This window comes from Platichthys flesus, chromosome 23 (genome assembly GCF_949316205.1).
Source record: "Platichthys flesus chromosome 23, fPlaFle2.1, whole genome shotgun sequence".
Lineage (NCBI taxonomy): Eukaryota > Metazoa > Chordata > Actinopteri > Pleuronectiformes > Pleuronectidae > Platichthys > Platichthys flesus.
The window spans coordinates 17,285,691-17,308,664 of NC_084967.1; the positions used below are offsets into that span (position 1 = coordinate 17,285,691).

General features: G+C 43.8%; 3 protein-coding genes across 3 annotated transcripts; all 3 read left to right on the forward strand.

Annotated features, from left to right (window-relative positions):
• The first annotated feature begins 544 nt into the window (after positions 1–544).
• Positions 545–11,262, forward strand: pthlha (parathyroid hormone-like hormone a). Its single transcript, XM_062382844.1, has 4 exons — positions 545–790; positions 6,414–6,522; positions 10,122–10,614; positions 11,102–11,262. The coding sequence occupies exons 2-3, from the start codon at positions 6,416–6,418 to the stop codon at positions 10,591–10,593; spliced, it is 579 nt and encodes a 192-aa protein (XP_062238828.1). The 5' UTR covers positions 545–790; positions 6,414–6,415; the 3' UTR covers positions 10,594–10,614; positions 11,102–11,262.
• Positions 11,263–12,813: 1,551 nt separating this feature from the next.
• c23h11orf98 (chromosome 23 C11orf98 homolog) lies at positions 12,814–15,350 on the forward strand. The gene is made up of 4 exons (XM_062382846.1): positions 12,814–12,942; positions 14,190–14,314; positions 14,485–14,582; positions 14,652–15,350. The coding sequence occupies exons 1-4, from the start codon at positions 12,907–12,909 to the stop codon at positions 14,789–14,791; spliced, it is 399 nt and encodes a 132-aa protein (XP_062238830.1). The 5' UTR covers positions 12,814–12,906; the 3' UTR covers positions 14,792–15,350.
• Positions 15,351–16,176: 826 nt separating this feature from the next.
• Positions 16,177–22,461, forward strand: mansc1 (MANSC domain containing 1). Its single transcript, XM_062383405.1, has 5 exons — positions 16,177–16,469; positions 17,451–17,525; positions 18,302–18,622; positions 18,856–18,996; positions 19,770–22,461. Exons 3-5 carry the CDS (start codon positions 18,370–18,372, stop codon positions 20,780–20,782), a joined length of 1,407 nt encoding a protein of 468 aa, XP_062239389.1. The 5' UTR covers positions 16,177–16,469; positions 17,451–17,525; positions 18,302–18,369; the 3' UTR covers positions 20,783–22,461.
• The last annotated feature ends 513 nt before the right edge of the window (positions 22,462–22,974 follow it).

The following is a 22,974-nucleotide window of genomic DNA, read 5'->3' on the forward strand; positions in this document are numbered from 1 at the left end:
AACCACGACCCTCTGCTAAACATAGAGCAGCTCCGACCCACGTGCTGCTGCAGACGAGCAGCCATGCTGCGTAAGCGGGGGGGGGGGGGGGGGGAACCACTGCCTCCATGTCCCTCAGAGACTTTTCCTTGTTTTCCTCGGGTCAGACAAACACTCGTCTGCCAGCGGGGGGGTCATTACTCAATGCAGTAGAATTAAAGTGAGACAGAATCAGACGCAAACAGAGACGACACCAGTCGAGACACATCTGTCTGAGCACTGTTTTCATTCTGGGCTTTGAAATTATTACATAAATGTGCCTAAGTAAAGATTCAGTCGGTGCAGAAACAACAGTGAAGGTCTGAACGTGTAGGTTTGGTTTCCACGCCTCAGTGACGTAGAGCCCAGTGAGAACCAGTGAGGAGGATGATGGTGAAGCAAAGTGAGAGCAAGCCACCAATAAAACCACAGCTGGAGGAAAGCGACGCAGGAACTCCCACGTGTCATTAGTTTGACTTGGAGTGGAGTGGTGGTGGTGGTGGGGGGGGGGGAGCCGGCGGAGGAACGGGGATGTGGGAGGAGGGAAGAGCAGAGTGAGTAAGTTCATCTAATTACATATGCAGCTTCTACGGCGAGGCGGTGATGATGCTGATGACCCGCTGTGATGTCATCAGGAGGGTTTCACCTTATTTAAAGATCTTCTGCAACCTTCACAGCAAAGAGTCCAGAGGAGCTGCTCCTTCAGGGAACAAGATCAATCTGGGACTCTTCACTGGACTCGTACGAACCTGAAGGGCCACGACTGACACAGGTAAGAAACCCTAAACCCTGAACCTTTAACCTTTAACCCTTAACCCTTAACCCTTAACCCTTAACCCTTAACCCTAAACCCTTAATCCTAGACCCTGACCCTATCATGTTGAAGGATTATTCTATGATCTGGTTTGTCTTTGACCTCATGACCTGTTTGAAGAGAACAAGTCCACGTTCCTCTGGGGAAACAACCTGTACCGTCAGGGCTCTGAAATACAGGATTTTCAAAATAAAGGGACCTGATCAGAACTTGTCCTTCAGCCCGTCAGACTGAGGAGAGTTGAGCTCTTTAGTGTTGAACTATCTGGACCCAGTCCGACCAGTGTCAGGTGCTGCTGAGTTCTGCTGGTTGTTCTGGTGGTCGTTGGTCCACTGGTAATAATAGAAAACACGTCTGAAGTTTATGGTGAAACTTCATTTAGCAGCTGCTTCTTTTCCACTTTGATGAATGAAGTCTCTTGATGTGAGAACTAAAGGTTTGACTCGTTTTATCAAAGAGATCCAGATTCACAGAAAATACAGTAAAGAGTCTTTTTGAATTGATGGAAACATAAGATCAACAGAACAAATTTAGATTCAAAGTTATTTCACATGTTGTTATAATATTACTTAAGTCCACCCCCCCCCCCCCCCCCATTCTTTCTGAGGTTAGCATTGTTAGCAACACTAAGCTAATTTACAGTGTAGTTAGTGGCAACACATTAAATATGATGGAAGAAGTGAGCTACTGTTAATAATCACATTAATTATCTGTCATTATAATCAATGTATTAAAGAGTCCAGCATTAATAATATGTTTACATTTTCAGTCAGTTTGTGACACTTGTGATTTGTTCAGTGCTGATTTGATCACATCTTAATAAACTTAATGTGTGAGAGGGAAATGAAAGAAGCTGTTTCCTGTAGATGTATTTTCTGTTAGTGTAAAACTACTTGAGCTTGATGCTAATGACTCATTAACGCTAACAGCTTGATTCATTAAACTCAAGCACTAAAAAATAATAACATTCCCACTGATCAGTGTTTTTTATTATTTTGATGCTATTGATTCATTTAATGATATTTTCTTCAAATCAAACTCAAACAGTAAATATATTAAATATCAATGTTGTTTTATATATTTACTGGTAATTGAAGGAACTCTGAGTTTTATACGACGCTGCTGTTTCTCAACTGGATTCTGTTCTTTAAACCAAAGTAAAAATAACTCTGAGCTAAAAGCAGTTTCTTTTAATACTAATCAAATCCAGCGGTGACTCATGGAGACCCTTTCTGTCCGTCTCCACATTCTGGTTCTCTGGCAGCGCGGCTCAAACCACAACCAGTGATGGTCTCAGTGGATCCAGCAGCGACTCTGCAGCAGGTTCTGTTCACTGATCTGGGGACAGAGTCCGAGCAGAGACGCCGCAGGGGACAGACGTCTCGGTCCCATCGTACAGATCCTCAGGTTCAGAACCGATCTCCCTGTTCCTCTGGGAACACACTGGTTTCACTTATCTGACATTTTATAGAAACTTTAAATAATATAAATATAAATGAATAATTAAGAAAATATCATCAGACTCATTTGCAGAATCACAGAGTTGCTGCGTTCGTCACACTGAGATGAAATCCAGACAGAAATCAGGAAGTGGGAAATGAAATGCAAGTAAAACTATTTCAATATTTAAACCTGACAACCTCAGTTCCCTCATCTATCTATTCTCTGATGGATGTTTTATTGTAATTTGCTGAAATTAGTGACACATTATAATAATAATAATAATAATAATAATAATAATAATAATAATAATAATAATAAAAGTTGACCTGCTGTATGTTTTCATTCATTCTAAAATACTAAATGTAAGATCTATTCCCAGTTTAGATATTAGCATGTAGCCTAGATAGAAATAGTATAAAACTACAACTCGTGGTTTATGGTATTTTTGATTTTGAGTTGTTGGATTCTTATTCCAGCTCCACTGGTGATGACGCACTTCTCTGTTATTTGAATGCATTTGAGTTTCAGCTTCAGAAACATGAGCAGCTTGAATCCCAGAAACCTTCAGATATTTAGAATCAGAGTAAACACGCATGAATCCGTCATGACCGAGGGAATCGACCTCAAACCTCGGGGTGAACACGCTGCTGCACTGTTCATATTATGTCACATGGTCACAGGGTCAAGCTGCTTTCAAACCCTGGAAATATGTGGGCTGCTGCTCAGAGTCGTTTTCAGCTCGTCTCAGCTGCTTGTGGTCGACGGCGGTGGAGGAGCATGTGTTCCTGTGGTGGAGGAGCTGCACCATGAGAACCAGACTGAAGCCAGTCGGGAGGAGGAGGAGGAGGAGGAGGAGGAGGAGGAGGAGGAGGAGGAGGAGGAGGAGGAGGAGCATGTGTTCCTGTGGTGGAGGAGCTGCACCATGAGAACCAGACTGAAGCCAGTCGGGAGGAGGAGGAGGAGGAGGAGGAGGAGGAGGAGGAGGAGGAGGAGCATGTGTTCCTGTGGTGGAGGAGCTGCACCATGAGAACCAGGCTGAAGCCAGTCGGGAGGAGGAGGAGGAGGAGGAGGAGGAGGAGCATGTGTTCCTGTAGTGGGGGAGCTGCACCATGAGAACCAGACTGAAGCCAGTCGGGAGGAGGAGGAGGAGGAGGAGGAAGAGGAGGAGGAGGAGGAGGAGGAGGAGGAGCATGTGTTCCTGTGGTGGAGGAGCTGCACCATGAGAACCAGACTGAAGCCAGTCGGGGGGGAGAAGAATGCAGAAAACGCCAAATGCATTTCTGAACTGTGGTTACAATCTGTCAGAGGAGGAGGAAGAAGAGGAGGAGAAGGAGGAAGAAGAGGAGGAGGAGGAGGAGGAGGAGGAGGAGGAGGAGGAGGAGGTTTTAAAGGTCGGATTCATCAGATCTGTGACTTTATTCCTGGTGAAGAGCCGGTGAAGAGAACGAGCTGGTACTGGTGTGGGGGCCTCACACGGAGCAGTGGCCCCGTCAGGACCACTGATGGGGGGGGGGGCTCTAACAGTACCAGCCTTTGTGTGGAGAATTGTTTTCAAAAGGAGCCAGGCAGCGAAGGTGGGGGGGGGGGGGCGGTCGCACACATTAAAGTGGACATTTGTTTTGTGTTTGTCGACTTGTGCCAAAAAGCAGCAATTTTCTGTGAATGTGAAGCAGCTTCCTGGATCGGGCCCCGGGGCCGCCGCCAGGAAACGACCTGTTTATGTGCAGGTGAACTCGCATGAGGTCGTTGTTTCCAGCTCGAGATGTGGGGGGGGGGGGGGGGGGCAGGTAGATCCCAGAGGCAGAGGACACCACAAACTGGAGTTTGACTCTGTGGGGGAACAACTCCCATGATCCTCTCTGGCTCTGATCACAGTGAGGAGCCTGGTTCTGATCACATGATCTGTTCATTGTTTCATTGGTTCACTGAGCTTCAGTGAGACGACCACAGTGTGTTTCAGGCACTGGGGGGGGGGGGGGTTCTGATACATTTACATCTCACCCCCCCTCATCGTCATTACCCATCAGGCTATGGAGCTGTTGGAGAAGCGCTGCCCATCAGGACGCCGTTCACTAGCGTTAGCTCAACATGTAGCCTCAGAGTCTGAAGCTTTGACTCACTGAAGCTTTGACTCACTGAAGCTTTGACTCATTGAAACTTTGACTCACTGAAGCTTTGACTCACTGAAGCTTTGACTCACTGAAGCTTTGACTCCACTGAAGCTTTGACTCACTGAAGCTTTGACTCCACTGAAGCTTTGACTCACTGAAGCTTTGACTCATTGAAACTTTGACTCCAGTGAAGCTTTGACTCACTGAAGCTTTGACTCCACTGAAGCTTTGACTCACTGAAGCTTTGACTCACTGAAGCTTTGACTCCACTGAAGCTTTGACTCATTGAAACTTTGACTCCAGTGAAGCTTTGACTCATTGAAGCTTTGACTCATTGAAGCTTTGACTCCACTGAAGCTTTGGCTCATTGAAGCTTTGACTCACTGAAGCTTTGACTCACTGAAGCTTTGACTCACTGAAGCTTTGACTCCACTGAAGCTTTGACTCACTGAAGCTTTGACTCATTGAAACTTTGACTCCAGTGAAGCTTTGACTCATTGAAGCTTTGACTCATTGAAGCTTTGACTCCACTGAAGCTTTGGCTCCACTGAAGCTTTGACTCCACTGAAGCTTTGACTCACTGAAGCTTTGGCTCCACTGAAGCTTTGACTCATTGGAACTTTGACTCACTGAAGCTTTGACTCACTGAAGCTTTGACTCCAGTGAAGCTTTGAGTCACTGAAGCTTTGGCTCCACTGAAGCTTTGACTCACTGAAGCTTTGACTCACTGAAGCTTTGACTCCAGTGAAGCTTTGAGTCACTGAAGCTATGAATCCACTGAAGCTTTGAGTCACTGAAGCTTTGACTCACTGAATCTTTGACTCCACTGAAGTTTTGACTCACTGAAGCTTTGAGTCACTGAAGCTTTGACTCCCCTGAAGCTTTGAGTCACTGAAGCTTTGACTCACTGAAGCTTTGACTCCACTGAAGCTTTGAGTCACTGAAGCTTTGAGTCACTGAAGCTTTGACTCCACTGAAGCTTTGAGTCACTGAAGCTTTGACTCACTGAAGCTTTGACTCCACTGAAGCTTTGACTCCACTGAAGCTTTGAGTCACTGAGGCTTTGAGTCACTGAAGCTTTGACTCACTGAAGCCATGACAGTCGGTCACGTGTGTGTCATACGTGACGTGAAGCTGTTCATGGATGTAAATGAAAAAAGAAACACACTTTATATTTTCATATTTTCCATAAGAGGCTTTTTCACAAGAGGTTTCTTGTTTTCTTTCACAGACAGAATCAGCAGCAGTTTGTTCTCGTCCTCCTTCATCATGTGGTTTCATGTTGACCTCTGATCAGTGAACGTGAAGCTGCATCATGACCTTTGTCTCCGGATCTTCTCGCTCCGCAACGTTCACCAAACGCTCTGAGCTCTCATCATTTAAATATATCTAGTTTTAAATATGAATATACAATTTAGATAAAACACAGAAGGATTATTTTATAAAACATTTCTGCCTCTCGATCTTTTCACCTGAACCTTAAACTCACAAATACAAAGTAAGAGAAAAGTTGTTGCGTTGTGTTTCCATATTTCAGAAGTGTCATTATTTTGGTCATTGAAGTGGAGATAGAGGTTGACAGTGTGAGGTTCTCTCCTTCATGGTGCGCTCTGTGGTGGAGCTGCAGGCGCTGCTCTAGCGCCACCTTCCTGCCTCCTCACTCCCCTGATGTGGGCAGACCCTGACGGAGGCCGTCCTCTGCTCCCCAGTCCTCCTCTTCCCTTCTGAGACCTGCTCACATCTCAGCAGAGTCTCCATCAGAAGCCTCCTGCAGGGACATCAGCTCCTGCACAGGACGCTCTGGCTCAGGAATTCTCTCTCTGAGGAACTTAAAGAAAAAGCTCTGGATGCGTTCGGGCTCGTGGGATTTTTGTTTCCTCGTCCTCACCTGGACTTTCTGTGTGGAACATTTGCAAACGGACAGAGAATAGATGCTGTGATCTTTGCGATCTGGGACAAACTGAGGGACAGAAGGTGTCCCTGCTGCTGAGGACTGTTGTTGAAGCTGCGGTTGTGTTTCTCCTCAGAGATGTTCTGCTCCAGGAGGCTCCTGCAGCAGTGGTGCCTCGCTCTGTTCCTGCTCTGCTCCCCGGTGCCGCACTTCGGACGTCCCATCGATGCCCTGAGCAGCAGAATGTGAGTCTGGATTTCATTTGTTCAAACTCAGCCGAGTGATGATCTGTCTTTTCATGTGTTGCTGCCCCCCCCCCCCCCCCCCCCCCCGCTCCTGCACGGTGGGCGAGCAGCGACTGGAAAATGTGTCCAGCTGTTTGCTTCCTGTGTGTTTACCTCAGTGTGCATGCCCCCCCCGGGGACGCACCTCTGTCCCCCCCACCCCGTCCCGCTGTCCGTCCTCAGACAAACACGCTGAGTCTTTACCAGGGGAATGAATAATTCTGATGTTCGGCCGGGGACCAAAGCAAATGAGCCGCTGCCGCCGACCTGGTGCCAAACAGAACAAAGCTCCTTCAGGTCCAGGAGCCAGAACATCAAACACGGAGATCTGATCTCTGAGAAGCGTTTGGATCTAATCAGCGAGGGAGAGGGAATTAAACAGGAGGTGTGTGTGTGTGTGTGTGTGTGTGTGTGTGTGGTGGGGGGTCACATCTGAAATGCATTTCAGTGGCAGCAGTTGTAGTTTAGAGTTTTTGCTGAAGGACGAGTGTTGAGTTTTTAAAGTGTCGTCCAGATTTACGTGAACGTTAACGGGTTCCAGCAGTTTCCACTCACAGGAGTGTGTGTGTGTGTGTGTGTGTGTGTGTGTGTGTGTGTGTGTCTCTGTGTGTGTGTGTGTGTGTGTGTGTGTGTGTGTGTCTGTGTGTGTGGGGGGCCTGCTCTGCTCGTGTCGGGGGGGAAGTCGACCTACAGCCGTCCTGTGATTTCAGGACGAGGGTTAACGCGCCTGAGAGGAACGTAAACGCTTGTGACCTTTGACCTTCCATCATCTGATGATTAGAAAAAGATGGAATCTGATGAAATCAGATTTATGATGTCACAGGTTTCAAATCAACACGTGTGTGAGATTCATTAAAATCTTTAAATCTGAAACAAACAGTTGAGTAATTATTCAGATAATGAATTAAAGTTTCAGACTTTCAACATTTGTGAATCGTTTTTATAGAAAACATTAAAACTTTAGTTCCTGAGAATTTTCTCCTTTTTTTCTTTGAATCACCAAAAAACTGAATATTGGTTTTACGGTGTTTTATTGATCATAAGATATATGATGTAATTTGCAGATGATTTTAAAACAGTTCTTCTTTTCAACAGAAGAAACCAAAACACAGCACGTTGTATTTAAAGGTGATTTTAAAAAGTCAGAATCTTCAACTCAAACGTTTCTTTCACGATTTTCAGATTCAGTTTTTTTTCTTCTTGATTTTTCAAAACCTGAAAAGTTTCAGATTTTTACCTGAAATCAGACGAGAGACTTTGATCTTTTCTCTGTCTCCTGACTCGAGGCCCTGCACCAGGATTCAAACCCTCCAACATTTGACCAGAAGCCAATGAGCTTCGAGCCGTTCAGGGAAACGTCCTCTTCCTCCTCTTCCTCCTCTGTCTCCTCTTCCTCCTCTATCTCCTCTTCCTCCTCTGTCTCCTCTGTCTCCTCTGTCTCCTCTGTCTCCTCTTCCTCCTCTTCTTCCTCTTCCTCCTCTATCTCCTCTTCCTCCTCTTCCTCCTCTTCCTCCTCTTCCTCCTTTGTCTCCTGCAGAGACAGAACCGGGTTCGATCTCCGACTTCAAACTGATTCACAGGAAACGTTTGTTCTGATTCTGAAGTTAAAGCCTGAAGCTCGTTAGAAACAGTTTTATAAAGATAAAGGAGGAGTGCATTATGGGAAAGTGTGACAGCTGAGCCAGTGTGTGTCTGTGTGTGTGTGTGTGTGTGTGTGTGTGTGTGTGTGTGTGTGTTTGTGTGCTCAGAAACTCGAGGTGTGTCTCCCTCGTTCTCAGGCCTCGAGCAGCGAACTCGTGTTTTTCTAAGATTTCAGACTCTGAGTAAAACGACACCTCAGCAAAGCAAAGCTCCGATCGCTCAGTGCTGCAGAACTTCTGACCATCGAGAGGACCACTCGCTCATCAGGACCAGACTGGACCAGACAGGACCTATCAGGACCAACCAGGACCTATCAGGACCAACCAGGACCTATCAGGACCTATCAGGACCTATCAGGACCAGACAGGACCCGACTGGACCTATCAGGACCAAACAGGACCAATCATGTCCAAACTGGACCAGACTGGACCTATCAGGACCAAACAGGACCTATCAGGACCAAACTGGACCAAACAGGACCTATCAGGACCAAACAGGAACAAACAGGACCAATCAGGACCAATCAGGACCAGACTGGACCAGACTGGACCAAACTGGACCAGACTGGACCTATCAGGACCAAACCGGACCAATCATGTCCAAACTGGACCAGACTGGACCTATCAGGACCAAACAGGACCAACCAGGACCTAGCAGGACCTATTAGGACCAAACAGGACCAGACTGGACAGGACAGGACCGATCAGGACCTATCAGGACCAAACAGGACAGAAGGATGGAGAGATGAAGTTAAAGCTCAGGTCCATGCACCAGGAGTCACGAGTTCGAATCCCTGAGCCACAGCGCCACCTAGTGATCATCAAGATCTGCCCTGTTTGAAACCTGCAGTGGTTCCTGTGCTTATTCTGCCCCCTGCTGGTGAAACATGTGAACCCCTGAACCCTGTCTGTAAATCATCAAGTTCTATTTTACCTTCTGACGTTTTCTTTTACTTACTCTCGACATATATAAAAGTATTATCCGTGTGTGTGTGTGTGTGTGTGTGTGTGTGTGTGTGTGTGTGTGTGTGTGTGTGTGTGTGTGTGCTTTCAGGTCATTTTAATGTTTAGCTGTTGACTCATGTGACAGAAGTGTGTTTTCTGACTTTTGTCGTATTGACTCGTTCCCAACATTTAAAATACAGGATGATAATATTTAAATAACTTTTATTGAATTAAAAACTCAGTAGATAAATGTGATCAACTCAGAAACTTAAAAAACTGTTTAAAACAAAGACAATTATTTTGTGGCTTTATTATTAGTTTCCACACTTTATCTCAACATGTAGTTGTTAGTGTAGTTGTTAGTGTACTTGTCAGTTTAGTAGTTGGTGTACTTGTTGGTGTACTTGTTAGTGTACTTGTTGGTGTACTTATTAGTGAACTAGTTGGTGTACTTGTTAGTGTACTTGTTAGTGTACTTTTTGGTGTACTTGATAGTGATCTAGTTGGAGTAGTTGTTGGTGTACTTGTTAGTGTACTTTTAAATGTACTTGTTAGTTTACTGCTTAGTGTACTTGTTGATGAACTTGTTGGTGTACTTGTTAGTGAACTAGTTGGTGTACTTGTTAGTGTACTTGTTAGTGTACTTTTAAATGTACTTGTTAGTGTACTTGTTGGTGTACTTGTTAGTGTACTTGTTAGTGAACTAGTTGGTGTACTTGTTGGTGAACTAGTTGGTGTACTTGTTGGTGTACTTGTTAGTGTACTTTTGAATGTACTTGTTGGTGTACTTGTTAGTGAACTAGTTGGTGTACTTGTTGGTGTACTTGTTAGTGTACTTTTGAATGTACTTGTTGGTGTACTTGTTGGTGTACTTGTTAGTGAAATAGTTGGTGTACTTTTGAATGTACTTGCGAGTGTACTTGTACTCCCTCATACACTAACTGAGTACTGTGTCCTCTCTCTCTCTCTCTGCAGTAAACGCTCGGTCACTCACGCTCAGCTGATGCACGACAAAGGTCGCGCCCTCCAGGACTTCAAGCGCCGCATGTGGCTCCAGGAGCTTCTGGACGAGGTCCACACGGCCGAGGTCCGGGACCTCCCGGTTCGAACCACCGGAGCCGCGGGGGGCAGCAGCGGGGCCGGCGGGGGGCTGCCGGGGGTCAGCCTGGGCCTCGACCTCAGCACCACCGGCAGCACCCTGCACTCCAAACCCGCCGGAGGAACCAAGAACCTTGCGGTGGCCTTCAGCCTGGAGGACGAGGAGGGAACCAACCTGCCGCAGGAAACCAACAAGTCGCCCACGTTCAGGTCTCCAGGCAAGAAGAAGAAGAAAGGACGAGCCGGGAAGAGGAGGGAGGGCGAGAAGAGGAAGAGGAGGGTGCGCTCGTTAGGCCGGAGGGAGGAGGCATGGAGGTCTCTGCTCGGCCTGCAGGGGGCGCTGCTTTAAAACGCTGTCACACTGACGAAGGTGAGTCTCCTCTTCTTCGTTTACGTTTCTGTGTAAAATGTTTTTTCAATGTTCAAATGAACCAAACATATTTAAATCAGAAGATTTACATCCGGTTCAGAAAAATCCAGAAAGTAACAAAACTTAGACAATAAATCTTAGTTTCTATCTACTTGTGACTCACTAGTCGCTCATTGCTGCCCCCAGTGGCTCAGCAGGGACATCACAGCCTGTGAGACTTGGACAAAGGATCAAAATTACATTTTATTTTTAAAATTCCAGGAAACTGAAAACATTTGGATCCTTCTCCCTCGTGAGTCAAACATAAATTAAACAATACAATCTGCTGACTCACTTTAAACTGATCAAAGAAATGAATCTAATAAAAATCTAATAATTTAATACACTGTCAATCTTCATGAGAAGTGTTTACTGATTAAATAAGATGTCTCTTCACATTTGTCTGATTTTAAACTCATTTGTCTTTTATGTTTTCTTTGTGTTTCAGAAACGTGCGGAGAGTTGAAGTCGACTCCTAAACGCTCGTGTTACACTCGTCTGTAATCGGGATTGTTTGGAAAGAAATTGTATAATATTTATTGTCTGTAAATATTCTAAATATCTCAGAATACATAGCAAAATATGATTAAAAAAAACGTATTGATGCTCTGTGGAGCGACAGATTTTAATCTTTGTGAATCCTCGCTTTTCTCTTTTTTATTCCAATTATGTCGGATTTTTTTGCGGTAATTTATTTTTTCTGAACGGTGTATTTATTTTGTAAATGTATCGAGGTGCTGCTGTCCCTCTATATTTTTGTACCATAATGCACTTTAGATATATAAATATAAATATATAAACCATGTTCATTGTTTTTGTGGTTGTTAGAAATGAAGAAAAAACGACGGTTGTCTTCTGTGTTTCTTTTGTTCTTCGCTCTGTTCAGACGTTTGTTTCTTTGCTGCTGTTGTTCACATGTTGTTCACATGTTGTTCACATGTTGTTCACATGTTGTTCACATGTTGTTCACATGTTGTTCACATGTTGTGTTCGTTGTCTCGCTGCCGTCAGCGTCTGCTTCCTCCACGACTCGCTCTGCTTCTCAACGCCAAAGTTCAGATTTGTACATAAACAAACACGGCTGGATATTGTTGTTTGTGGCACTTGCACTGAGATCAACTTCCTGTACTGAACGGATTAAACATTTGACAGAAGCTCGTCTCTGTGTCCTCGATGTCAAAAACTAGTGATGGGAACTTTACTCATGTTATTTATTTTCAGCCACCGAGGGAAGATGTGTGAATGTGGTGTTCCCCAGGGTTCTATCCTCGGTCCTCATAAGTTTGACATGATATTTGAAAAATTGATTAACATGAATTATTAATAAATTCTTCATATATATATTTTTCCAGTAAAATGAGCCAGACATTTTCTTGTAGCAGATTTTTGTTTTATTTGAAAATAAACTCAAAACAGCTTTTGATTTGAAAACAAAAATGAGGATGTCATAAACAAATCAGTAAATAATGAATCAAGCAGACGATGAGCCAGTTGACCTGTGGAGTTACGTCTCCATCAGCCTGAAGGTCAAAGGCTGTAGCTCTGAACTCTGAACTTAATCCACAGCTTCTGGTTTTGAATGAAATGTTTCAATACGTTTCCAAAGAACAAAATGGAAGCTGCTGAGAAAGTGAAGAACTTTGTGGATCATTGCTTTTGTTTGGAGGCAGATTTGTCAGAAGCAGAGTCAGAGAGTCTGAAGCCTTTTCTGGTTCAGATGAGATAGAAGCTGTTAAAGAAAGCAAAGAAAGTTTGGATCCGTTTCTGGATCGAAATCAAAGCTCGGAACTCGTCCAACACTCGAAGCAAAGCGGATGAATGTTGGATGATGATGATGATGATGATGATGATGATGATGATGATGATGATGATGATGGACACTGATCCTCTCAGATGGATCTGATCCAGATGTTCAGAGACAGAAACCATCATCACTCCCTGTGACTGAGTGAAACATCTCTTTTGTTCTTATTTAGATCTGAATACTTTAACTCACAAACAGGTCTCTCTCTGGAAACTAGAAACAAATATACATGTTCAGTTAAACACGGACGATCTCTGTGTGAAACACCGGAAACGCTTGGTGGTTGTAGTTCTCGCTTCACCGCGGCAGGTGGCGCTCACGTGGCCGAACGTCAGTGTCCTACCGTGAACAGACGAAGAAGAAGATGGCCGTGGTCGGCCGTGGTAAAGAACCCGGAAGTTTATGATTGATTTAAAGCGCAGAAGAAGAAGCTCCACGTGAGAAACAAAATGACGTCCGGAGGAAAAATCAACAGACCGAAGACCGTGAGTTTATATATACATGTACATGGACTGTGAATGATACTATGTTATATATACATGTACTGTGAGCTAATCATACTGATAATGTACACTGTGTAGTGTAGTTACTGTAGTTACAGTACCACTGTAACAGTACTTCATGTAGTCACGGTACTTCATGTAGTAACAGTACTTCATGTAGTTACAGTACTTCATGTAGTTACAGTACTTCATGTAGTCACAGTACTTCATGTAGTAACACTTCTTCATCTAGTTACAGTACTTCATGTAGTAACAGTACTTTTTGTAGTAGCAGTACTTCATGTAGTCACAGTACTTTATGTAGTAACAGTACTTTATGTGGTAACAGTACTTTATGTGGTAACAGTACTTTATGTGGTAACAGTACTTCATGTAGTCACAGTACTTCATGTAGTCACAGTACTTCATGTAGTCACAGTACTTCATCTAGTCACAGTACTTCATCTAGCAACAGTACTTCATGTAGTCACTGTACTTCATGTAGTCACAGTACTTCATCTAGTCACAGTACTTCATGTAGTCACAGTACTTAATTTAGCAACAGTACTTCATGTAGTCACAGTACTTCATGTAGCAACAGTTCTTCATGTAGCTACAGTACTTCATGTAGTCACAGTACTTCATGTAGTCACAGTACTTCATGTAGCAACAGTTCTTCATGTAGCTACAGTACTTCATGTAGCTACAGTACTTCATGTAGTCACAGTACTTCATGTAGCAACAGTACTTCATGTAGTCACAGTACTTCATGTAGCAACAGTTCTTCATGTAGCAACAGTACTTCATGTAGCAACAGTACTTCATGTAGCAACAGTTCTTCATGTAGCAACAGTACTTCATGTAGTCACAGTACTTCATGTAGTCACAGCACTTCATGTAGTCACAGTACTTCATGTAGTCACAGTACTTCATGTAGCAACAGTTCTTCATGTAGCAACAGTACTTCATGTAGTCACAGTACTTCATGTAGCAACAGTACTTCATGTAGCAACAGTTCTTCATGTAGCAACAGTACTTCATGTAGTCACAGTACTTCATGTAGTCACAGTACTTCATGTAGCAACAGTACTTCATGTAGTCACAGTACTTCATGTAGTCACAGTACTTCATGTAGCAACAGTTCTTCATGTAGCTACAGTACTTCATGTAGTTACAGTACTTCATGTAGTCACAGTACTTCATGTAGTCACAGTACTTCATGTAGTCACAGCACTTCATGTTTTTTGCAGGAACTCGGTCGGAACCTCTTCAAGCGGCGGCGGGTTCTGGGTCGAGAGAAGAAGAAGAAGCGTCAGATCGTCGGCGCCGTGGTCGACTCGGGTTTGATCACCATCCATCACCTGAAGAAGAGGAAGTGAGAGAACCAGGGGCTTAGATTGACTCTTACATATAATATAAATATAACTCTAACTATAAATGGTTAAACTAGTTTCCGTGTGATCAGATGAATGGATGAGCTGGTTGTTGATGGATGAATGATTTGGAACCTGGGTCCCTGGTTTGATTCCGGTCACATGATTTCAGCTCCAGTCCGAGGGCGAACATCACTCTGTCGGGGAAGAAGAAGCGGAAGCTGCTCAAACAGCTGATGCACATGCAGCAGGAGAAGGCCTCCATGGAAGGTAAGAGCTCACCAGCTACACCTGAGGATCGTGAATCGTGATCCACATTCACCCCTGTGTCGTCCTCAGTGGAAGCAGCAGCTCCACCACAGAAGAAGAAGCCCGACTCGTCCTCAGCTCCGACACAGAAGAACAAGAAGAAGAACAAGAAGAAGAATGCTGCGGCTGAGGGAGGTCAGGAGGACGTGGAGATGTGCGATACTGAGTGAGGACTTGTTGATGTGGGACAGTCGGGACGAGGTCGACCATGAAGTCATGTGATTGAGTCTCTGGACAAACGAGTGAAAATGTTTCTGAAGAGGTTCGAGTCCCACGAGGACAGAAACGTACGGAAGCTCATTCCCGATAAGAAGTCGTATTCAGGTTGAAACTCGTCAGAGCGTCGACGCTGCTCCTGACTAACGATCCAGATTCTTTAACCGTGACCTCTTCATCACGCCACTGATCACATGACCTCATGTAATGTAAACAATTGTTTATCACTTTCAACTTTGTTTCCCTCATTTGTGTAGATCTGTTGAAAATGTGTTTTACTGACGAACCTTGAACCTGTGATTCGTCTCAATGTTCACACTCGTGATATTTTACATAATGAGCTGAACCATTATTCCATGTTCAGAGCTTCAGTGACGAGCTGATGAACCTGAGCTTCAGAAGCTGCTCTGCTCTTCTGGAGATTCAAGGTCTCACAAAATGCAGCTTCTATGTTTATCTGTTCTTTAACTGTCGGACACCGTTTCAAAATAAAAGCTCTCGGGTGTTTCTGTTGAGTGAATCCATTCTTTTGTTTTTAAATGCTTTTTATTGTGAAGTATTTGCTAGAATGGAAGATGCGGCTTCGTACTGTATAGTACTGGTATTTATTGAGTATAATATATAATAGTTTTATACAATGAAATACTGCAGTTATACCAGAAAGTTATATTAAACTAAAAGGTGATAGTTCTCTCTCTACCTCTTCTATTTTCTGGACACACACTTATTCAATAGTTATACCTAGTAGAATTATGGATTTATAATTTAAATAAGATATTACGTCTAATTACCTTTTTACTGTTGACAAATTAATAATTTTACTTTTAAAACTCTAAAATCCTGAACAAACTGGGGAATATTTTTTATTTTATAGAAGAAGGAAAGTATTTCTCAAAAGATCAAAGTGAATGTTGGATTTGTAAAAGTATCAAAGTTTGAAAAATAAGAAATGCAATAAGTCTCCCACTATCACATCTACCCACAGCGCCCCCCAGTGACCACAGGGTGTTAGTGGTTGTTATTCTGGACATTACTTGAGATTTTCTACAAATGTATTCAATGATTCCCCAGTAAAATATTTCTTTGATATGTATAATATGATAATATATTTATATTTATTGTGCCTCCAGAGCTTTAATACATTTAAAAACATAACAATTGTGTTTCATGTTAAAAAGATGTGAGGTGATGATACCTGTGATTTTATTTTAGATATATAACATACTAGTCATGGTGATATTAGTTGTTCTGTGTTTTTGGATCTTCCTCTGGAGAACAAAGACTGAAGTGGGTCAGAGCTTCATGTTCTTCATCATCATCTTCCTCCTCCTCTTCATCACCTCCTCCTCTCCAGAGCAGCAGCAGATCATTTGTGGATTTGAACCAAACAGAAACTCGGATTCTTCTCATGAGGCTTTAATGAACATTTGTTGAGCGACATGTCTCCCGGGACGCTGCAGCCTGCTCCCCGCCTCGGACCGGGACTGAACCGGGTCTGAACCGGGTCGGCAGATCTCAGCTCCCCGCTGCGGAGCTCCAGGCTCCACACACCGACTCTTCCTCTGAGCTCTGACCGACGCAGGAGGGACGGATGCGGCGTCGCGGTGATCTGCGTCCTCGGTGAAAACAAAGGTACGAATGTGGATGGAGACCCGGGCTAGATCTAAATTAAACCCGGGTACAAGCTGGTTAAAACCGGGTTAGAGCTCATTAAAACCCGGGTTAAATAAACCGTCCCGGCTCGGTGTGATGACATGTTCGCGCGGCAGGTGGAACCAACCAGCGGCGAACTGTTACACAAAGACGGGGGCTAGCATCCAGCTAACTGTCTACGTTAACGCATTGCAACTCTTTTGCATTGTTAGCATCCAGCTAACAGGCTACGTTAACGCATTGAAACTCTTTAGCGTTGTTAGCATCCAGCTAACAGTCTACGGTAACTTATTTAAATGCTTGAGCTTTGTTAGCATTATGCTAACGATGCACATTCACACTCCAACATTAAACGGGTTTTGTTCGCTTTGTCCGGGTCTCATTAGCCTCGAAGCTAACCTGCTAACGGGGCGATGAGGCTCAGCAGCGGACTGAGTTCGAGGCCTCTGGGCTCCGGCGCGACGCCTGTTCGCTTCCTTCACTTTGACGGACACCTCTTCGCCTGTTGTTCGCTCAGCTGTTCGCTGACCTGAAGCTTCTCTTCGCCTGCGGTGTATCTGCCTCATTTAAACTGATGATTCTCACAGATTTTACATCTTTAATCTTTATTTATCATTTAGTAAGATGAACGACAATATTATACCTTAAATAATAATAAGCAGCTGTCAATCATCACAACACCGCCTGTTCATTTAATCAAATAACAAATAGATCCAAACTGATCAGAAACGTGAACAAACATCAGAGAAAAGAACTGGAATCACAGAAACATCTTCACAAACATTCATTTATCACCTGCTGGTCCATGTCCCATCTGCCTACATGGAGGAGGTTTACAACTGACACTGCAGTTAGCCACCAGGGGGCGATCCTGGTTCTCGACCTGGTCAATAACCTGGTTGTGGTTGTGGCAGACATCAGTCACAGATAAGATGTAATAACACATCTTGTCTCTAACAGACGGGTCAAAGTCCAGATCTATGGACTCTGGATCCTCAGAGCGGCCGAGCATCTGATGGAGGACGCTTCTCTCCGGTGAGTCTCCGAGTCTTTGAGTCTCAGAGTCTCTGACTTTAACTTCTGATCTGAAACCTGAAGAGTCAAAGCTACAGAAGTCAACACTGTGGTTTAGAGAATATTTAAATTCCTGCTTAAATGGTTCCAAAGAATCATTGAATCAAGTTCAGATTTACTCGTTAAAATCTCAACCGACCTCGTTCAACTTCAGCAGAATCTAAAAAAAGAACCAGTTCCATTTTTAGATTTCTATTCCCACCTCAGACTGGTTTCTATTTCTGTTCGTCTGTTCTATTGTTGTCATCAGATGTGAGACGCAGAGGAAACGTGTTGAGTGACGACTCAAAGGTTTCAGGTCCAATCACGTCCTCGGCTCAATGTGGAAACACTTAAAAAAGACAAACAGCTGCAGTTTGAAACTTTATTTAACTTTTAACCTTTAAAAACCCAGATTTAGTTTGTGATTGGTTGTTTAACGATTTCTAATTAGATCTGTTTTACCTTTAAAGAAATAGTGAGTCTCTAATTAACTCAGTTAAATTTTTAAAGGTTCTGTTAAGTTTACGATTCACTGTCTAGAAGTTTTTGCAGTTTTTACAGTTTTTAGACAATCTCAGATGTTTTGTAAAAGTCTTTGAGTCTCTTTCTTCCTCCATTGAACTGCTGGTGCTTTGTTCCACAAGTTATTATAGTTTTATGATGTATAGAAAATGTCAGTGTTGTTTTCTTAATGAAACGTTCTGGTGTGTCACAAACAGGAAGTTGAACTGAACTGTTTCCTGTTTCTTCTGCAGAAGGTTGGTTTGAATCTCTAAACTCCTGTCGACACCGAGTCGTTTCCGAGAGTCGACCTCCAGCCGCCATGTTTCTTCCAGACGCCAGTCGAACCTCGCAGACACACCGGCGGCTCGCCTCCGCCGCCGCCGTCATGATGCTGCTGGCATCACTTCCTGTGTCGGCTGTGGAGCCAGAGACGTGTTTCTCCAGACAACACCAGAGCGCCAGGGTCAACGTGCGAGTGGCCGTGACCAGAGCCGGCACGGTGATGGACACTCGGGCGTCCGGCTCCGAGAGGGAGTGTATCCTCGCCTGCTGCTCGGAGGACGTCAAACCAGGTGAGAGACAACGCCCCCTGGAGGTCGCTGCAAGGTCAAGTGCTGGAGATCTGTCCTCACAGCGTTCCCAGTGTTGATGAGGCTGTTATACGATGGGAAACTTATTAAATATCTAATTAATCCAGATAAGTGATTAAATACCTCACAGAACTACTGTGTCAAACATTATAAATATATATAACACCTTTATAAACTTGAATTCTTCTAATGTGTGTGTGTTTATGTGTGTTTAGGAGCAAAGTGTAACATGGCCGTGTTCAGTGGGAACAAACACCCCGGAGAAGGAAACTGTTTCCTGTTCCACTGCCAGTCGGAGACGGACTGTCCGTTAACCAGAGCTCCCAACACCACCAGCACCTACGACATCTTCAAAGGTCAGCCTATCACAGCACGGCTCATAGTGATGTCACCAGGACTCACCGGCAGCTAGTCCGAGTCACTTAGCCACAGATAGGTCGGTTCATTAGTGAGTGGGTCAGTTAGTGAGTCAGTTAGTGAGTCAGATAGTTAGTGAGTCTGTCAGTGAGTGAGTGAGTGAGTTAGTTAGTGAGTCTGTCAGGTAGTGAGTCAGTTAGTGAGTGAGTTAGTTAGTGAGTCTGTCAGGTATTGAGTCAGTTAGTGAGTCAGTTAGTGAGTCAGTGAGTGAGTCAGTGAGTGAGTGAGTTAGTTAGTGAGTCTGTCAGGTAGTGAGTCAGGTAGTGAGTCAGTTAGTGAGTCAGTGAGTGAGTCAGTGAGTGAGTGAGTTAGTTAGTGAGTCTGTCAGGTAGTGAGTCAGTTAGTGAGTCAGTTAGTGAGTCAGTGAGTGAGTCAGTGAGTGAGTGAGTTAGTTAGTGAGTCTGTCAGGTAGTGAGTCAGTGAGTGAGTCAGTGAGTGAGTCAGTGAGTGAGTGAGTTAGTTAGTTAGTGAGTCTGTCAGGTAGTGAGTGAGTGAGTCAGTGAGTGAGTGAGTTAGTTAGTGAGTCTGTCAGGTAGTGAGTCAGTTAGTGAGTGAGTTAGTTAGTGAGTCTGTCAGGTAGTGAGTCAGTTAGTGAGTCAGTGAGTGAGTCAGTGAGTGAGTCAGTTAGTTAGTGAGTCAGTGAGTGAGTGAGTTAGTCAGTCAGTCAGTGAGTCTTTAGGTTTTTATTGTTTCTATCTTTTTTGTTTCACAGGTTTGATTCACCCGACCACAGTGAAACCTGTGACGACAACCACAACACAAACCACCACCACCCCCAAGACTTTACCTCCGACTATAACCACCACTACCACACAAAGTACAACAACAACTACACAACCCACCACAACAACAACCACATCCTCACCGCCAACAACCACACAGGCACCAGCCACCACGACAGCTCCTCCACCTGTCATCATCATCGCCACCATGGCTGTGGTAACTCCAGCCCCCACCAGCATCACAACAACTAGACCAACGACGACAACTACAGCGACCTCATCGACGACAACTGCACCAGCAACAACGACAACTACACCAGCAACAACAACTAGACCAACGACGATAACTACACTAACCACAACGACGACAAGTACAACAACTACACCAACAACGACGGCTACTACACCAACGACGACAACTACAACAACAACAACGATGACAACTACAACAACAACTAAACCAACAACAACAGTTTCCAACATCACCATGAAAAAAACAAACAAAACAAGTAGAAAACAAAATAAAACAACAAAGAAAGTAAAAGCTCATCCTGTGACGACGACTCCGAGCTCCACGACATCACTTCCTGCTGCAGCTCACCAACCAGAGCCGACCACTGAAATGACCACCCCCCCTCCCACTATGACCACCACCACCACCCCTCCTCCCACTATGACCACCACCACCACCCCTCCTTCCACTATGACATCCACCACCACTACCACCCCCCCTCCCTGGACCACGGAGCCGTCCCCCATGAGGACGTCTCCGGCTGAGAGCCTCATTATCGTCCCTAAAGACGCCGTCCAGAGCTCGAGTGCCGGACGGGGGAACGCGCTAGTGTCTCGGGGGGCAGTGAAGAGCGGCGTGGTGGCGTTCATGGTGCTGGGGCTCGCCGTGCTCACGCTGGCTCTGGCTGTCGGTGGACGTAAGGCGATGGAGTCCTTCGACAGACGCCATTACACGAGACTGGAGCTCAACGACCTGCACTACGAGGTGTGAGGAGGACGGACAGGACGGAAGCTCAGAGGACAAGTCACGTGACGAGATCATGTGACGCAGCTCAGAGCGTTAAACTGAGAGCAGGTGGAATGTGATTGGTCCGAGAGGTTCGACGTCACGACTCAGTCGAGTCTTCACTTTATTTACACTCTGTAACTTTATTTATTTCTCTAGAATAACAACAAACACGAACGATGCACTGATTAAATTATTGTGTAGAAACAAACATGTGAAAAATCCATCACAGGAAATTTTGATTTATAAGATTCAAAATCTCATATTTTATTTATTTTGTTTAATTTGGAAGACGTTTGAAATGAAGGTTCATTTAAAATCAGACAGGAAAATAATATATTGTAATTTTAAATCATATAAAAAAATTGTATTTTACCACTGTCACGGAAATTAAACACACAACTCGCACATGATAGAAAAATCCATTATTAATATTTATGATTGTTATATCGTCACATTGTCTGCTCTTAGTTTTATTAGCGATTCTCTTCATGTTCAATCTTGTGTCTGAAACAAAGATCGGATTCAATATTTGTTTTATTTAGTTCTGACTCAAAACTTTGAGCAAAATCTTCAGATTCTTTGAATTTAAATTTTGTATAAGAAAGGTAAGAATGTTTTTCTTGTTGTGTCCATAGCACTGAATTGTTATCATTGTATTTCAGAACCGGATGAGATTGTTTACTTTATATAAAATCAGATTTTGAGTTTCTTCTCTAATGTCAATCTCTAAATTTTGAATCAAACCTCATCAGCAGTTTTCATATTTTCCAAAACATCATATTTTACTTTCCAGCATCACACAGATCTTAACAATCAGATATTTGTATCTGTTATTTGGTAAAACTTCTAAAGAAAATTCTCAGAATCCATCAAATTTATCTTTAGAGTTGAGACATTTTCTCAGAATTCTTGTATTCGCCAAATTAAAAAGAATCATTTTATTTATTCCACAGATAAACAACTTTCCTCTTTGATTGACCTTAAATTCAGAACTGAAGCTTTTCTCATGATTCATTGTTTTTAATAACTGACTTTTATTCCCAGAGATTAGAACTTTTTAAAATCATAACTATCTCAATGACCTCAGAGGGAAGCTTCAGAAGAAACGAGGAACCACAGCAATATTTCATTGGCAGAAACTCAGGAAGCGTCTGAAGTGGAACTGATGCACAGCGGGTCGGACACAGACTCTGGGCCGTCGTTAGTCGAGGCCTTTTCACCGTGGGGTCGAGTCCCTCGTGTGTAAAGTTCTCGTGCATGTCTTTTTACTCCCACACGAGCTATGATAGTTTCACTGTGCGGTTTTTATATTTCTTCACATTTTTCTCGTTTCACACATGAAGTTTGATGTGAGCAGCGATGCACTGATCGTGACCTGCGGGTTGAACGTGATCCTTTTTCAATATTACATTGTTTTCATCGTGCACTATTTTCATATGCTGGTGGAGCTGGGGCGACCAGCAGGGGGCAGCAGCAGACACTGAAAAGTCTGTACATTGATTCATTTATGATTCTTTTTATTATTATTATAATATTCTGTCTTGTTTTGTAAAGTGAAGCTTTAGTTAAAAATTTGATGTTTTGTTCCTGTAAAGATTAAAAAATGTGATTTTTAAACGTTTGTGTGTTTGTGGTTTTTAGAATAAATGAATTAAAGTCTATTATCGTCTGTATGATAGTGATTTAATTTTTTATAGATTCTATTGCTCTGGTCATTATGACACTTTCCCTCATATTATTTGTCTCAAACGTTGTCTTAAACCTTTTAAGTTTCAATAAGATAAAAACAACACAAACACAATCAGTGTCCGCAGCCTCTCATATGCTCCATCAACAGAACCTCCATGGTCCGGAGCTGTGGGACCAGTGGATCCGGTCCCAGGTGCTGGTGACTGGGATGTGAACCTCTGCTGGACACTGGGAGGACCTGCCAATGCTCAACAACACAACAATAACACAACAAGCACTGCTGCTCATGTACTTGTACCTTTGTGAGGACATTTCAACTGATCCGCACTAAAACAAATTAAACAACAAGTTAGAGAAGAAACCTGAAGCTGCTCCTGGTCTCTCTCTCTTTAACTCTACCTCTCTCTCTCTGTGTGTCTCCCCCCCCCCCCCCCCCCCCCCCGTCTCTCTGTCCCTCTCCCTCTCCCTCTCTCTCTGTCCCTCTC

Coding starts and splice junctions, on each gene's coding strand:
- pthlha (XM_062382844.1), top strand. CDS start 6,416: ATGTTCTGCTCCAGGAGGCTCCTGCAGCAGTGGTGCCTCGCTCTGTTC. Junction 6,523..10,121: donor GATGCCCTGAGCAGCAGAAT/GTGAGTCTGGAT, acceptor CTCTCTCTGCAG/TAAACGCTCGGTCACTCACG.
- mansc1 (XM_062383405.1), top strand. CDS start 18,370: ATGTTTCTTCCAGACGCCAGTCGAACCTCGCAGACACACCGGCGGCTC. Junction 18,623..18,855: donor CTCGGAGGACGTCAAACCAG/GTGAGAGACAAC, acceptor ATGTGTGTTTAG/GAGCAAAGTGTAACATGGCC. Junction 18,997..19,769: donor CACCTACGACATCTTCAAAG/GTCAGCCTATCA, acceptor TTTGTTTCACAG/GTTTGATTCACCCGACCACA.
- c23h11orf98 (XM_062382846.1), top strand. CDS start 12,907: ATGACGTCCGGAGGAAAAATCAACAGACCGAAGACC. Junction 12,943..14,189: donor AAATCAACAGACCGAAGACC/GTGAGTTTATAT, acceptor TGTTTTTTGCAG/GAACTCGGTCGGAACCTCTT. Junction 14,315..14,484: donor CATCACCTGAAGAAGAGGAA/GTGAGAGAACCA, acceptor ACATGATTTCAG/CTCCAGTCCGAGGGCGAACA.